The 18,408-nt window shown below is 33.1% G+C and overlaps 1 protein-coding gene and 1 pseudogene across 1 annotated transcript; both read left to right on the top strand.

Moving 5' to 3' along the window:
- Positions 1–426: 426 nt before the first annotated feature.
- LOC143577259 (putative E3 ubiquitin-protein ligase ARI2) lies at positions 427–5,458 on the top strand. Its single transcript, XM_077061136.1, has 4 exons — positions 427–750; positions 3,380–3,851; positions 4,096–4,635; positions 4,710–5,458. The coding sequence occupies exons 1-4, from the start codon at positions 492–494 to the stop codon at positions 4,810–4,812; spliced, it is 1,374 nt and encodes a 457-aa protein (XP_076917251.1). The 5' UTR covers positions 427–491; the 3' UTR covers positions 4,813–5,458.
- A 1,502-nt stretch (positions 5,459–6,960) lies between these two features.
- Positions 6,961–8,217, top strand: LOC143577258 (protein JINGUBANG pseudogene; annotated as a pseudogene).
- Positions 8,218–18,408: the final 10,191 nt, after the last annotated feature.

The raw sequence follows: 18,408 nt of genomic DNA, 5'->3' as shown, positions 1-18,408 counted from the left end.
GGTGAGCCCTGTTCTTTATAACATTATTATTATTATTATTATTATTATTATTATTATTATTATTATTAGCTGCACATGGTGATTAGTGACACGGCCGTTCCCGGGAATCGATAAAAAATTTTGGGCTGAAGATGAGAAAAAAATTGGGTTTTTTTATTGGTTTTAAACAATTAAATTTTTAAATGGGCTTGTTGGGTTATAATTGGGTTTTGCATTTTCTTTACAAAAACGGGCTTAAATGAATCGGGTAATTTGGTTTAAACATTAAGAATACATGTTCTTTTAAAATATATATATATATATATATATATATATATATATATATATATATATATATATATATATATATATATAATTTTTAAAATTTTTTTTGGGCCTGTTAGGGTGGTCGGAACCGGCATTAGTTAATGATAAGATTTGTCTTTAATAATAAGGGGTGGATTCTAAGATTATGTTATTTCCTTGTGCAGAGAGAAGATCTACAAAAAGTAATGGAGTTGCTATCTTTAAAAGAGAAGCATGCAAGAACTCTGCTTATACATTATAGGTGGGATGTTGATAAAGTCTCGGAAGTGCTCGTGAGCAAGAGGCAAGATCGGCTATATGAAGAAGCATGTGTGACGGTACATGATAATCGTGATAATTCTTCGTTACCAAGATCTTTTGTAACAACCTGTGAAGTATGCATGGAGGAAGTTCCTGCCTACAAGATGACCACAATGGATTGTGGCCATTGTTTTTGCAATAACTGTAAGTAAAAAACAAATTTTATTTAAACGTTTTATTTTAATTTTCAGAGTCCTGGTATTCAACGGGATCAGATAAATCTTAGTTTGTGCTAGACAAGTGGCCTCCACTTATTGAGGAATGGGGTGTTTGCCACTGCACCACCTTTTGAAGGTTAAAAACAATTGCTAAATTGGATTTAAATAATCCAAACTTTGAGCAATCCTAGCCTAATAGAAAAGTAATTTCGTTTGCTCTAATGAAAAATTGACTGATTTTTACCCTAGGTTGTATGTTGTTTTAACAACATAATTGAAAGTTGGGAGCAGACTCACATGCCTTTTTGTTGCGTTGGGATTGCCAGTATGGATTGCTATAAGGGGCTGTTTGGCAAATGCTGAACCATTAAGTGCTGAATCGGAAAGAGGTCTGAATGATTAAGTGACTCTGAACCAGTAAGTGCCGAACTAATAAGTGTTGTTTGGTAGGACCTCTGAATGAGTGTGCAGAATGACCAATTTACCCCCTTGAACTATTTCGTGCAAGAATGAACTAGCAGATTTTTTTTCCCCATTTTCATTGAAACCCAATATATGCAAATATATATATATAAACAAAAATGTGTCAATGTCTCTTAATCATTCTGAGAGTTTGCAAAAAAGTTTTAAATATATAAACAAAAAAATTCAATGTACCACAAATATATATGTTTAAACATGAAAATTATATACAATAACAGAACCAACGTCTTCATTCTTGCAACCTAAAACGATGTCTTCATTCTTGCAACCTGAACCGATGTCTTCATTCTTGCAACCTGGACGTCTTCACCTAAACCGTAGAATTTGCCTAACAAAACACATTTAAATTAATAAATGAAGCTTAAAAGATATATGAAAATGTAGAGTGTGCATGAAATGGGTTTGACCTGTGAAACCGTCCCGCAAAACCCATGAACCCCATCCATGTATTTTAACTTAAACGGGTCAATGTCTCTATTTTTCTTACCAAACGGTTCTGGGTATACTTAGCGGACAGTCCGGTTTACGGGTATGAGTTTCAGCCTTATAAGGTTCCAGTCCGGTCCACTTTTATATATATATATATATATATATATGTATATATATATATATATATATGCATATATATATATATGCGCGTAGGGTGCGTTGGTTCCAAACACTTCTATTACTTTGCTGTGAGATACACCATTTTGACCATCAAGGCGTATTATATACGCCATTATGAGTTTTTATCTCATAATCTATCAGGGCATACTAAAAATAGGATGATTGTGGTTTAATTTACCACATATACTTTAACAAAATCTAGCATTATGCATGTACACACAACAATTAAAGAAGACTTTAATCAACATAATAAAAGTCATTAATATAGATAACTAAAATCCGAAACAAATAAAAGGAATACTGAAATAAAACTGGGCCATCAAGCCACGCCAATAAGCAACTCATTCTACATTAGAAGCTCTTGTCATTGGTGCACAAAGAAAAGAACGACATAGGCATTTCATCGAACAGATTGCGAGCATAAATGGCATACAACCAACACCCAATCATATGCCCGAACATACTATGAGCAAACGGAAAAAAACTTAAAACCAAGTAAGATTCATGGTGAAACGATGATGAAGGACTTGTGACCAAAACCACAAAAAAAAGGAAGCCATTGTAGACAACCAAACCACAATCCTAATCAACCGCAAAAGATAATGTTTATGCTAGGTAAATGAATAAACAAAAGATTGCATTCCAATACAAATCTGAACTGGTGCCAAAACATATCAACTTAATGTCACGCAATGAACCGAATCAGAGCAAATCACTATGCAAATTAGGTCACAAGAAAGTCAGGTCACAAGAAACATGAACCATCGCCAAACATTATGAAAGTCAGGTCACAAGAAAGCCTTTGTCAATAGAGTGTACTCATCAAGCAAGCTAATTAACAAGTTGTTAAATAGTTTCAATTACCACAAGAAAGCCTTTGTCAATAGACATAAGAGAAATCAAATTTCTAGAGATACTAAACTTCCAAAATCAAAGAAAGTAAAAACAATTCCGAATGAAGTCACAGATTGGATCTGAATCAATTAAATATAAATCGATTCAATATAAATCAATTAAACAGAAATCGACTGAGAATGAAATAATCAGTTGAATCAGAAATAGAGATTGAACCTGCTTAGGGATGAGGATAGAATCGATGGAGCAGAATAAAATTGGTGTTTGGGTCCGGTGGCGGTGGCGGTAGACAGTGCGGAGGAGGGAGAGGTGTTGAAGATTTATGGTGAAGAAGAGGAGACGGAGAGGAGATGGTGGGGAGGTGAAGAAGGGTATATGTGTAAACTGAATGGTTCAGCGATGATTTTGAGACTGAGCGATTAAGAGGTGGCTGAGCCATTCAGATGTTCTATATTCACGAACCAAACATGCTTATCCCTTACCGAGTCAGACCTTCACCTCTGAATGGGTCCATTCAGACCCAAACAAACACACCCTAAGTCAATGTGTAATAGTTTTGGATTAATAAACTCCAATTTTCCAAATTAAAAAAAAACAGAATTTTAAGTCAAATGTATGAAAACAAGAATTTAACACTGTTTTTACATTGTTTCCTTTATTTATTTAAGGTTGGACGGAACACTTTCTGGTGAAGATAAACGAGGGTCAAAGTAGGCGCATCAGTTGCATGGCTCACAAATGCAATGTAGTTTGTGATGAAGGTAAAATCAGAACCTCTGTGAGTCAAAAGGACCCTGATCTCGCTAAGAAGTTTGATCGGTACATTCTAGAATCATATATTGAAGATAATAAAAGGGTAAAATGGTGTCCTAGTGTTCCACATTGTGGATATGCCATTCGTATCGACGATGACGAATATTGTGAGGTTGAATGCGCGTGTGGTGTTCAGTTTTGCTTTAGTTGTTCTGCAGAAGCACATTCTCCCTGTATGTGTAAAATGTTGGAGCTTTGGACCCAAAAGAACAAGAGTGGTAATGACTGGATGAGGGTCAATACAAAAAATTGTCCCAAATGTCATAAAGCAGTTGAAAAGAATGGAGGGTGCAATCTTGTCGTATGTATATGTCGTCAAGGATTTTGGTGAGGATCTTCCCGAAGAACTGATTATGTGATTATCACAATTTTGTTTTAAATGTTGAATGTAGTAAGTTATTTTTAAAAATATGCTCACATTTTCGTGTATTCTTTAAATCAAGTTACAAGGGTTTAAAAGATGTCATGATTTCTTATGTTATCCTTTTTTATTATCTTATTTGAGTATAAGATTTTAATATTTATGTATTGAATATCATATAATGACTAGCTATTTTCTGTGAATATGTAGTTGGTTATGTGGTGGAGCAACCGGTTATCAACACACTTGGACGAGTATAGATGGTCACACATGTAAAGTAGATCGTATGGCTAAAATAGAACGCGAAAAATCTGATAGTTTGCGTTATATGCACCATCTTGATCGTTTCAAAGTTCATAAAGACTCTTTGAAGGCTGAAACCTCTCTGAAGGAGGAGTTACAGTCAAAGATATCGACTATGGAAGATCGCGATAAGAATGTTGTGGATTATAGTTGGGTGAAAAATGGAGCTGACAGGCTTGTTCTATCTAGACGGATTATTGCATATTCCTACCCGTTCGCTTATTATATGTTCGGTGATGTTTTTCTGAGTGAAAAAATGACAAAAGAAGACCGGGCCATTAAACAGAGCTTATTTGAAGTGCAGCTGCAGCAGGTGGAGAGTCAGGTTGAGAAACTCTCACTTTTTCTTGCGAAACCGTTTGATGAATACCCTGAAGATCAATTTAAGGATATGAAAACGAACATCATGACACTTACTATTGTTATGGATACCGCCTGCAAGAATCTGTGAGTACATATTCTCTTGATTCATTTGACTTTAATGTTTAGATTTCGGATTCTGATCACAAAGTTGAATGCAGGTATGACTTCATTGATAATGAGATATTGCGTAATTTGGGAACACCGATTAACATAGCGCCTTATCAATCCAAGGGTGTAGATAAGGCTGTGGAGATAGATTAGAAGTTTTTTTTAATTATTGGGTACCCAATCAACCAAAACATCATAATGGGCAAAACCTTGCAAACTTGACACACATAGGGTTCGATCCGTTTTGCGGTCAGTGACGAAGTACCGATCGTCAAACCACTTGACGATCAGCTTGTATTCTTTGCCAACTCATTGTTTATCATGTGCCTTTGCCGAATTTTAAAAAAACTAAAACCGATCGTCAAGTGGTTTGGTGATTAGATCACACAAAAAGTAAAAGTATCTTGAAAAGCAATTGCAAAAGTGATGTGACACATCATGATATCAATATTTGATCACCAAACCTTTTTATTACCCATTTAACTTTATATAATTTTACAAAGGCATGCGGTAAATGGTGAGTTAGTAAAGAATAGAAATTGATCGTCGTTTGGCGATTAGTACTACCACCACTCTAATTAAGTGTGTGACACACCTACATGGAACTAAACTAATTCCCAAGTGGATTGACAATCATCCTATGTGTGTCAAGTTTGCAAGACTTTGCCCCTTTGACGGTTTGGGTGATGGGGCACTTCTATAGATTATGGTTTATTATCTTTTTGAAGCTATAAACTTTTATGACTAGTTGATTATGACTGTAGATAGTTATCTATTATTTTATTTGCTTTAAGCTTGGTTTTAATAAATGCATGAGTTGCAAACAAGTGTAATGTTCAACTCACACATTCTCTATATTTCTACTTCTAAATTTTATTTTATTTAAACGGTAATTATGAGACTTGAACTATCACTATTAGGAGTGATGCTTTTTTCAACATCTTGGTACCAGTATACAGATTTTTATTTTGCAAGTGACACCATTTCATTGCATATTTTGTAAACAACAGTATATTATAATAACGGTTTCTCTATAAAAGCACACACACTTAGTGATTAAGTGCAAGTCTTATGGTTTGGCTGAAACCATGAGAACTATCATTGGCCGTGTATTAATTTTTCCCTGAAAGTCCCCAGAAATCGTGAGACTTAAATCGTTTGATTGCTTCCGTTCTTGGTCATGTACTTTCGCCAAAAAGTGCTAAAAACGTGAATGTGATGAGTACATGGCATCATTTGTTCGGTGCCACATAATTTCCTATAACAATGTGTCTTAAAACGTGATTTAATTCGCATGAAGCTATGATCTTCTTTCATCGAAACTACTCACAGAAATGGTTAGTGATTATTTTAAAATTTAGCCGAATGGCCATTTGGGGAAGTTTAGGGTTTAGTGATTACTAGATTTTCTTTAAATATAAGTTTATGGAACTAGATGTAACTTTTTTTCTATTTGAACTGCCAATTTCATTGGAAAAACACAGGCTAGCAAGTCCCTAAATATTGCAAACACCAAAACATAGCATCTAAAATCACCAATAACAACACAAAACGACACCAATATTTCCATTCTAAACACAAACATGTTAAAATCATCACATGAACCGCCTTTGCTTTTGTTTTTCCAAGTTGAAGATGACTGTGCATGGTGAAAAGGTCTTTTATAAAGAATGCATATGCCGGAGGAATCTTACACCAATTACTCAGGAAAGGCCAAATTATTGCTACAACACCACGTACAATCTAAGAATAAATGATCTGTAACACAACAAGATCATTACACAACAGACAAGTATCTAGAGCGATATGCACCTTCCGCGGAACAAGGGTGTTCCTAGTTGGTATCCTCACCATTTCAGCTCTTTCATTACTAATCTATTACGGTACCTCTATCCTATTGATGTACCATAATTAACATCCCAAAATATAATTGTATCAATTGTAAAATTCATAGCTTCTCTCCGGGTTTTCGGTGTTTATTGGTTGCTTATAAAAGTTTACCGTTCGAAAAAAATTGTAAAATTCAAATTATTCGATGTGTAAACAATTGTAAATATCATGATCTTCTTCAATTATTAATCAAAATGTAAGCAAAATTAAATTTCTATATTCATTACATATTTGATCAAAGAAAGGATCCCCATAATTCTCTCTTATTCACCCAAAGTTTGATGATGTTTTATTTTCTAAACATCTTTCCATGTCATCATATCCCTTGATCCATATTCTAAAAATAATGTTTACTTTTCTTCCATTTTTCTCATTGTTTCCAATCTCCATTGTACCCTTGATTCATAAACAATGAGAGAGTCAACAAGAACGCTTTCCGATCCAGACTTTTCGTTCCGCTTTTCTGAAACAGATGAAGAACTCAGCGACTGTCATAGCGACTTCTCTGCTAACGAACCGCAGGGCTCCCCGATGATGAAGTCCCCCTGGAACCCGGGTACGCCATGGTCCATGGGCAGCATGGACGGTGGTGACTCGAGTGATCCCAAGAACGGGCTAGTTGGCTCGTTGGTAAGAGAAGAAGGGCATATTTATTCCCCTGCAGCCTCGGGTGACCTCCTTTACACGGGATCCGACAGCAAGAACATTCGTGTCTGGAAAGACATGACCGAGTTTTCGGCCTTCAAATCCAATAGCCGATTAGTGAAGGCCATTATTATATCCGGTGAAAAGATTTTCACCGGGCATCATGATGGTAGGGTTCGGGTGTGGAAAGCAAGTACCAAGCACCCGAACCACTACCATCGGATAGGCACGTTCCCGTCCGCCTTTGGCATCTTTAACTGTTCAATGAAGCCTCAGCGTAAACACACCGCGGTTTGGATTAAACATAGTGATGTGATTTCGTGTCTTAGTTTGGACCAAGAAGTTGGTTTGCTTTATTCTGGTTCATGGGACAGGACATTTAAAGTGTGGAAAATGTCTACCTCGAAATGTGTCGAATCCGTAAAGGCTCATGATGATGCGGTGAACTCGGTCATCTCAACCGTTGAAGGGTTTGTGTTCACGGGATCCGCAGACGGGTCTGTGAAGGTATGGAAAAGTGAAGGTAACGGCAAGAAATCGATAAAACATATCTACGTGAAGACGTTATTAAATCAAGAAAGTGCGGTAACCGCATTGGCAGTGTCGAAAGACGGGTCGTTCGTGTACTGTGGGACGTCGGATGGGATAGTGAATTTTTGGGAGAGAGAAAACCAGCTGGCTCACGGCGGTGCCCTAAACGGGCACAAGTTAGCGGTTCTGTGTCTTTCGGCTGCGGGTAGTTTGGTGTTTAGTGGATCCGCGGATAAAATGATATGCGTGTGGAAAAGGGAGGGTGTTATGCACACGTGTATGTCGGTACTCACCGGCCACTCTGGGCCGGTGAAGTGTCTGGCGGTGGTCAAGGAGATGGAGTCGACCACCGCGAGGAGATGGAAGGTTTATAGTGGGAGTTTGGACAAATCTATTAAAGTTTGGAGTGTGTCGGAGTTGGCTCCTGTGATGCAACAAATGACTCATGTGGTGCATAGTGGAAATCAAATACGGTCGGCTAAATATTGATGGCCCTTGTTTCTTTTGTTCATGGGGCTTATTTTGTGATGTAGTGAGAGCATGTACTACTTTTGTATATTGTCTCCATCTATACATATGTATCTTGTTTAGTTGTCTCCATACATAGTCAACTATCAAAACTTTTAGGATATCTTACAAATTACCTTTTATATGTTGGGGGCTAGTTGCAAATCTTGTCCTTTAACCTTGATAAGTTCATTTGACATCTCTAAAGTATATATCTTTGTGAAAAAGATGGAAGGTGTGAAAAAATATGAACTTTGAATCGAAAGTGTTGCCTCCTTCCCTTTTCTACATACTTGTTAATGTTATACGGAACCCACCTCAAGGTGAAGGGAGTGAAAAATCGAAAATGTGAGAATGCCTAAGGAATTTCTCAAAATGGACTAGGGTTTTAAAATGAAATTTTGAGAATAAGACATGTCTTGGAGTAGTGTGTATTATGTGTACGTAAAATAATATTAAATAAATAAATAATCAAATATATATTCAAGCAAATGAACATCAAATAAGTAGGGCACCAACAAGTAACACATATCACATATTGGGACCCAAGTAACACATATCACATATTGGGACTCTAAAGCATGACTATGCTAGGTCGTTATGTTTAACCACATATCTTATAGCCTTGGCTCTGATACCAATCTGTCACACCTCGAGCTAAGGTGAAATATGCCGGGGCGTAACACTGATTGCTCATAAGCCCGAAACACTATTAATAGAGACAATAATAATTATTTATATAATTCTCAAATACACAACAAGAAACAAACACAAATACTTACAACAATTTTAATAACTTTTTAATGTATTATAAGGGAAAAAACTAATTGTCTTCGATCTTAATACCATCAAAACACTTGTATATGTAGCATGTATAAATATATAGAGAATGTCTACTATGAATAGGTGGTGAGAATACACATGTTATTAGTATATAAATATATGAGGTAAATAAAACTACAATTCACATGAATATGAAGATTAATTTGCATGCATATATGAGCATGTAAATGAATTTGTATCACTTGAATATCTTGATTAACAAACATGGACCCTTTTTTAATTAGCACAAAGCCAAGATACTGTGATAGTGCCTTAGCGTTTGAAGATGAGGATGATGATGAGGCTCCAACCAAAATTAACCCCATAAACACATAATCATAATCGACATAGATCTAAAGCATACAAATAAATCACCTATATCATGAGGTTGAATTGCTTGAGTAAATGAGGCAAAAACAATAAAACCTGAGTAGTTTGATATAAGCATACATGCTACTTTCAAAATATGATAAGGGGTATGTAAACTCACCTTGAATTTGGTGAGTTGAAATATTAAGATCTTGGTTAAGCTTGGATGAGTCATAACAAGTAATCCCTAAATCCAAGCAATTAAGATTTCTTTAGAATGTGTTTGATAAATAAAGGTAAAAAAATATGTGTATTAAAATAACACAACTAGAAGTTGAAAAAGAAACAAGGAAAACGAATCATTTTTAGACAGATTTCTGTCACCGATTGCATGAATGTTTAAAAATATAAATAAATTCCCAAAAATTATAAAAATCTCTAGTCAACTAAATTATCATATTGTAGGGAACAACAACTTTGCTTTAAAATTTTTTCCAAATTCAGATGCGAGATACGCGAAAATAGCCGATCTTCACAGAGGGTATACATATGTGCATAGATTTTAAAATAACGATCGTAAAGCCACACGGCCCACACGAAAGAATAAAAATACAAATAAATAGTCGTTAGAATCGTAACTCAATAAAATTAATGTTAGGCTTTGAGCTTGAATCGTTCTAAGTTGGAACATTGTAAATAACAATGTTTTTTATGCTTTGAAATGGATAATCACTTGTGGTATGATAAATACAACATGTTTGGTCATGCATCATTGAAATCCTTATGATTCTTGAATCGAAAATAAGTAACACAAACAAAAACTTCAAGAATGTAAGAACATGTTAAGGTGTTATCATTGCAACCTTATGTTCTTTGTCTCTTCCACTCCATACACCATGATATATAGATTAAGTAGGATCATAGATATGATTATATGATGGTTTAGAACCATTATAACAAAAATAAAAATAGAAGAAATGAAGAACGAACACACATAACATGATCAAGAACAAAGAAAATATGTCGAACATAAATTAAAAACTTACTTGTTAGAATTATCAATAAGAAGAGAAGAAGAAGAAGAATAAGTAAGAAAATAAGTTGAAAACGAAAGAATATTTATTATTGTGATTAGGAAAGAGTTAAACTAGGTAAGTCTTGGTGAATAAATTGTGTTTGGAATATGCTAGAAAGATGCTATTATATTTAAAAAAGAGTGGATATGTATTATTGTGATTAGGAAGGGGTTAAACTAGGTAAGTTTTGATGAAGAAGTTGTGTTTGGAATATACTAGAAAGATACTATTATATTAATAAAAAATACCAAAAATAAAATACATAGGATAAAAATTAATTTAGAATGACCATAATTATTTACGTCACATGTTAAAATATTATAATCTAAAAATTCCCACTTTAACGTCTCAAATTAACGATTACACATGTAAATAATGAAATGAACATAGATTAACATATTTGCACATATGAAAATCAAGTTAATAACTTGATATGAATAATTTGAAATCCGGTGATAATAATAATAATAATAATAATAATAATAATAGTAATAATAATAATAATAATTTAGATAATGAATGAGAACATTATTAAATTTGATCATGCGATTATGCAAACAACAAGTTTTCGTTGAAAGTTTAAAAATTGACATTTTAATTCCTAGGCTTTGATTAAAGTATAAAATACGCGAAATAGTGTTTGAAATCAAGGTTGTAACTTAACAAATACAAATCAATGATAAGTATCATAAAAACAAATAACCTTTCATGAAAATCAAATTTAAAGTGGGTCGGATTTTTGGGTTCGGAAATTGACAGATGTCACACACCACCCGTATAAAATATGTAGGTCTCCCAATGCCATATCTAACAATAAGGGATTTGCTCTTGATAAACAATTGAGACGGGTGTTGTGAAATCAAACGCCGAACGAAATGATATAAAGATAATATAAATGAACGATACTCATACTTGGTATAAAAACGATTCATAGTATTATACGCATATCGATCCCACCCTAGGTGAGCTCCTCATGGATGGTTGATTTACACCATGAAAACACACCTAAAAAGACAAAAAATTACCATATTTAGAGCTAAACGTACTCTATCTACAAGCCTTCTCCCCGTTGTTGGTAAAAGCATCCACTAAAGTTCTTAGAGTTAGTATCATTTGAGAACTCCTAAAAAGTTAAGAACTTCTAGAAACTCATAAGAACCAAACATTTTTTTTAATCTTTTTTTCATATATTAACATTATTTGAGACTAGTTTTATCATATTTTATATATACCTTTTATTATATATATATAAATCACAAGTTTACATATGTGTAAAATATATGTAACAACAAATTTACATATATGCAAAAAAAGTTTTAGATATGTGTAAAAACTAATTTTCATAATTGTAATTGTAAATATAGGTATAAAAATGATAAAACTACACTCAAATAACATTAACATACAAAAACGTTTATAAAAAACTTTAGTTATTAATAGTTCCTTTAAGTTCTCAAATAATTTAAGAGTTCTATAATGATAGTCATCATATATATATATATATATGATGAGTATTATTACAGATGTCTTAAATTATATAAGAACCTTAAGGAACTCTTAATAACTAATGTTTTTCATAAATTTTTTTGTATGTTAATATTATTGGGGTGTTATTTTATCACTTTTTAGATCTATATTTATTATTACAAATATGCAAATTAGTTTTTACACATATGCAAATTTGTTATTACATAAATTTTACACATGTGTAAACTTGTGATTTATATACGTAATCAAACTTTATTTTAAATATGATGAGACTAGTATCAAATAATGTTAATATATATATAAAATTAAAAAAATGTTTGGATATTATGAGTTCCTAAATGATACCGAATATATATATATATATATATATATATATATATATATATATATATATATAGGTCAGGTTATAATAAGAAGTGAAGTGTGTCTAAAAAGAGTATGAAGAAATCTGATGCATTAGATTGGATGATCTAAGGGCCTGGATGGGAAGTGGGTTTTTTTATGGTGTGTTTTATCTTATAACTTGTTTTTTAAGTCTTTGGGGGCATAATTGTCTCATTTTTTTTATTACATATGGAAACATCTATATAACTATTACTATTATATTTAATACAAATTTAAAACATAATACAAAGAAGATCTCTGAACAACATTATGAATTAAAGCACAATAATTTGAACATGAAGAACTAAAACACACTATCTTAAACATTACAAACTATAATCCGGTGTGCTTTTGATCCAAGAACAATGAACACACTTATATAAAAAAAACACAACTATTCAAGAACTAAAACACACTATCTTGAATATCAAAAGTTTGTGAACATAATTACAATAAACAAAAACACAATTACAATGAAGAAACACAATAACTTATCTAACAATAATGAACAAAAACACTACCACTATGAACTAAAACACTATACGAAAACATTGACATGTTGATGAACTAAAACGCACTCACTCGCTTCGAGATTTGTGATTGTGTTTTGCGAAACAATAACCAGATTTATAAAAGAATAAAGCTTTATGTGAGAACACTTCATCCACTTCAACTACATCAACCTGAAAACTAATATAAAGTCAACAAAATATATGAAAACACTAAATTTACTAAAATATAAAAAACACACTAATAGCCAACATTTATTTAAAAAAAAAGACACAGTTAGAGAAAAAAAACATATCCACAATCATCAAACCATTGTTCTTAATCAGTAAAAAAAACCCATATTCTCCACATCAACCAACAGATCTGCACTTCACACTTCCCTGATCCAAACCCCCAACTCAATTTCAGAAACCCTAATTCAAATAACTCATCCTTTACCTGTTTACTCTCATCATCAATTTCACAATTTGTTACAAAATACAAATACTCATCATCTGTGGATCTTCGATAAGACCCCAACTTAATCTAAAAAGATGTCGCTGGCTGGCTGGTCAGTTCGCTGTAGGGTTGCCAATCTGCGCCACCGTTGTTTCCGTCTTTGGTTCCGTCACAGTCGTCCTTGGATCAGGTTCAACGCAACAATGGCGATAGATGGTTGATGGTTGAATGCGATGATGGTGGTGCATGGTTGATGGTTGAATGTGATGGTGGTGGTGGATGGTTGAACGTCGATGGTGGATGGTTGAACGCGAGGTGGCAGTGGATAGTCGACTTGATCGGTGGTGGTGGCGGCTAGTTGAACGACGGTGATGGCTAGTTGAACTGGAGGTGGCTGGTTGCAGATGGTGTTGCCACAATTGAATGAGTTGAAAATAGGGTTTTGTTATTTTGATTTAAAGAGAAGATGATTTGAATGTGATTATATAAAAGAGAGAAAAATAAATATTTTCCCATCTTACCCCCTTATGTTATATTTAATCCAATGGCTCTAATAACTTCCTACACTTCTTAGGAAATATTTACTTTTTATTTTAACCTTGCGTTCTCTCTCTCTATACACACACACTAGCTTTTATCCCCCCATGTTACGGGGTTGTTTTATATTATTCGTTTCAAATATTTATATATTTTTTAGGATTTTAAATTTATTTATTGTAAGGAAGTTAATAATATAGATAAGATTTGATGACGAAATAGTTTCACAAATAAAGAGATGTTATAACCTGATTTAAAAGCTAGCTGAGTTTTATAAGACCAAAAACCCTCTTTTTTACTATAAAATTGTTTCTTAATTATAAATAATATATTTAAATAAACAAATATTAAATTTTAGTATATCCTTATTTTATAGAATTTTCATATCAAATATCTGATGAGATTAATTTTTAATATAATGAGTTGTTATAACCCATTTAAGGGCTATTTGAGTTTGTTGAGACCCATACCCGTGAATAAAACAATTTGGTGGTTTGACAAAATTGAGGGTCAAATGCATGAGAAGCCTTCATTTATAAATAAGTAATTTGGTGGCTTGAGAAAATGTAGGGAGGTTTCGTTTATATATATATATATATATATATATAGGGTTTCAATCAAATACAAATTAAATTAACGTGCTAGTTGTGAGAATTAAGTATATTAATTATATATACAAGTAGAGTAATATGTAATTACTCTATTTGTATATATAATTACTCTACTTGGTTCTCACAGTTAGCATGTTAATTTCATTTGTACGTTAACATTCCCCCCCCCACATATATATTATGATTTTATGCTTTTTATGTTGTAAAAGTCACATTTTGGTCCTTACAACCACCCCTTTTCCTTATGATATCAAAATTTTGTTTAACCATATCACACAATTTCATGAATTACCTGATAACCAAAACCTCTTTGTTTCTATTCACCCCCTCAAGGTATGACACGCCTATATTTAATCTTGAAGTAGTTTTCTCTTCTTATCCATTCTCTCGGATCTTAAGCAATATTAGCATGGGATGAGCTCGAATATCTACAAATCGATCACGAATTACCAGCTTTATCGATCAAATGACAAAACTTTTAATTCTTCATAAAATCCAGTTTGTTCAAAGTTCGCCTTAATAAATAAGTATCATAATCCACAGATCCAATTTCTCGAACGTCTTGAAAATAATATAGTAATAAAAATATTCAAACTCGGTCAAACAATGGCGAAGACCTGACCAAGTTTTAACTCCTTTGGTCAACTCGAAAAATAAACTATTTACTCGGCCCGAAAATATCTTGTAAACACTTGGCCTGGTTTAATATCTCTTGTAAGTGTTTATCAGAATGATAAAGAGAATTACCTTTCTTGAATCATGCCTAAAAGACAAAAAAAATTAATGCTAGAAGCCCAAGTAAAAAAGTTTATGCAACCCTTAATTAAGCTCAAACTGAAATTAACAGCCCACAACAAGTTAGGTCCATCTCATTTCAAATTTGTAAAAGGTATTTTTCGCATTTGTTTTGCATATAGTTTGTTTATGCATTGCATATTAAGTTGTATATATTTTGCATTAGAAATCATGTTTCACTTCAAAAAATAATAAGAAAAATAAAATAATAAATAAAAATATAAAAAGTTGCATAACCCGTTTGTTTTCTAGAAAAATTTGTTGCACATGAGAGATGATAGGAAACTAGCAGGTTTGAGTTTAAAGGGACACAAAATATTATCAATCGAAAAATATTTGTAAAATTGCGTATTACAAAGCAGAAAACATTTGGTTGGGATTAAGCGGGTTTGAGTTTAAAGGGACACAAAATATTATCAATCGCAGTTACACATGTCGGTACTTTCTGGCTTCAAATGAATGAAATAAAAATAACGTGCTAGTCATGATCTCATTTCAATTTTTTATGTTACCAAAACGGGTTTAAAAAAAATTAAAAACAAATATCCGCATATATATGAAAAAAAATCCCTAGCATTTATAATTCCTGAGTTATACTATTCTTGACTTCCTTATGGACAATGAAAGGTATCATGGGGAGAATTGTTAGTTACATTTTATTGCATGTTTTATAACACTTTAAACACTCAATTTTCACCACAAATAATGCATTATCATACATATGTCACGTTAATTTCTGAAACATTTGTTTTGTGAAGCGAGTCTACTTTGGATTATTTTTAGTATTTTTTTTTGGTACGATGCTATTAAGAGAAGCATAAACAAAGATTCAACAATGTAAGGTCATGTTTTTTATTTATGAGCAAGTCGCGAAGAATGACAATGGGATTGCAGGGGTAAATGAAGACAAAGTTATGATTTGTGACGATACACGAGATCAAATAAAGAAATAAACTTTTTATTAATGGAGATATATAAGAAGTCCATGTTCTAAACGTGAGCATCAAGTTTATTAGGTGGGGTCCATAAGAGCATCTACAACAATAAACTCATACAAAACACCACATCACCATCACATCAAATTTCAAACTTTTCTCAAAAACCTTATTTTCTTTCACAACAAACTTTCACAAACCTCATTAAAAATATTAAAATGTGTGTTTGTATATATGTGTGTATGTGAGAGAGGAGAGATAATAGATGCCACTTCACCTAGTCCTTTGCAAGTTTGTAGAGACAAACTTGTCTTTATGGACTTTACTCCACAACAAAGAAGTTTGTGTCCTCCAAATTTGTATATTGTCACCTAGATCAAGATTTAGGAAACCGAAGCCTGTTGTAGATACTCTAATGTTAAGTTATGAATTCTCATCGGCCACAACGAATTTGCACAAATATCAAAGATGGGCAAATAATTTTTAGTTGGATTTAGTGTCTAATTAACTATGACGTGGGCCAGAAATTATCTGGAAGCATAGGCCCACACAAAAGCCTCTATGGAAAAATAAAAGGAATTATAGGAACGGGCAAGGACTTCAATCTTGGAGTGCCAAAGAATTAATTTATTTTCAAGTTCGTAAGCTCTTAATTTTCATGTTTCGTTTCTAATCGGTTTGATTGATTCAGCCTTCATGTCTGGCTAAATTAATATATAAATGTCACCATAATCAACAAACCCTAGTTGACATCACAACCAAACGTTACCTCCCTGGTCACCGGCGCCGTTTCCTGCCAGAAAGAAGTTTCTCGGGTAGCACACAAACGATTCATTGCTTCAAACGTCTCCCGCGTGCTCAGATCTTCAAAATCTCATATGTAAAAGGGACGAATGATTGATACAAGGAGAACAACAAATAGTAGGGTACTAGAGTTAAACGAAGGCCACACGAGAGGGAGATTAGTTTCAGCTAAGAGAAAGTTATATGCGGTTGACAACGATGATAACCATGGGGAGCGTGACATGATATTTCATGGTACATATATATATTTTTTAAATATTTTACATATGATATTTAGTTAGTATTAAGTCTACATTGAATTAATTGTTTTCGTTACTTACCTTTTTTTGATAAAGAACAAGATGCTTAAATTGATGACATCAAAAACATAGAATTGAATGAAGCTTATGAAGAGCAAGATAGTTTTGAAGATGATGGAGATAATGATATGGATGATTTAGAAAATGCGAATGATTTAGAAAATGAGAACAATGAACTATTTGAAAACGGGCTTGAAGTTTCACAACAAGAAAATGAAGAAGAGCATAAAGTTCCACAACCAGAAAATGAAGCAGGTTTGTTAAAAATTACCCAAATTACCCCTGAACTTTGAAACCTTTTATAACTGATCTTCACAAACCATACATGTTTGTTGAGTTCTGAACCGAGCAAAACGGTTCGGTTTAGAGGTTGGAGCTTTTAAAAAAATATAATTAAAAGCCGCTTTCTTTAACATACTTATGGTATCATGAAAAACTGCATTTACGTATTTTATAAATTTGCATAAGTTGGTATTAACAGCTCTTGGTATTAACTGCGCATAAATTTGCAGCAGTTTTTTATAAATTGCATAAACTGCAGCCTTGACACACGTTTTTGTAACACCAGTTTGACTGACTTAGACTTAACGAAAAATTATGAAACTTAGTTTTCTGAAAACTAGACTGTCAGAACTACAATTTAGACTCAAGAATCGACCAAAATAGTTTAGTTATCAACAAATTATGGTGCCATGAAACTCAGGTTTCGAATCTGTTTGCAAACTGTTCTCAACAGTTTGCATGTTTAAACGAGTTTAAATGGATTGTTCGGTTCCATTTAACATGTAAACGATCCATATGGTAGATTCATGTTTTAGCATATTATAAGTATTAAAGTGAAGATTTTTATTAACTCAGTATGTATAATAATTCCGTAAACAAAACCTAAAACGTAACAAGATCATACCAAGTACGGTTTTACCGGAAATTTGCAGCAGTTTTTTGTAAACTGCAGCCTTGACACACGTTTTTGTAACACCAGTTTGACTGACTTAAAGTTAACGAAAAATTATGAAACTTAGTTTTCTGAAAACTAGACTGTCAGAACTACAGTTTAGACTTAAGAATCGACCAAAATAGTTTAGATATCAACAAATTATGGTGCCATGAAACTCAGGTTTCGAATCTGTTTGCAAACTGTTCTCAACAGTTTGCATGTTTAAACGAG

The sequence above is a fragment of the Bidens hawaiensis genome, unplaced genomic scaffold (assembly GCF_021521415.1).
Source record: "Bidens hawaiensis isolate Kalapana, Puna unplaced genomic scaffold, B.hawaiensis_p1.1 tig00028497_1, whole genome shotgun sequence".
NCBI lineage: Eukaryota > Viridiplantae > Streptophyta > Magnoliopsida > Asterales > Asteraceae > Bidens > Bidens hawaiensis.
This window is presented reverse-complemented; position numbering and strand designations above follow the sequence as displayed.

Coding starts and splice junctions, on each gene's coding strand:
- LOC143577259 (XM_077061136.1), top strand. CDS start 492: ATGGAGTTGCTATCTTTAAAAGAGAAGCATGCAAGAACTCTGCTTATA. Junction 751..3,379: donor CCATTGTTTTTGCAATAACT/GTAAGTAAAAAA, acceptor TATTTATTTAAG/GTTGGACGGAACACTTTCTG. Junction 3,852..4,095: donor ATATGTCGTCAAGGATTTTG/GTGAGGATCTTC, acceptor GTGAATATGTAG/TTGGTTATGTGGTGGAGCAA.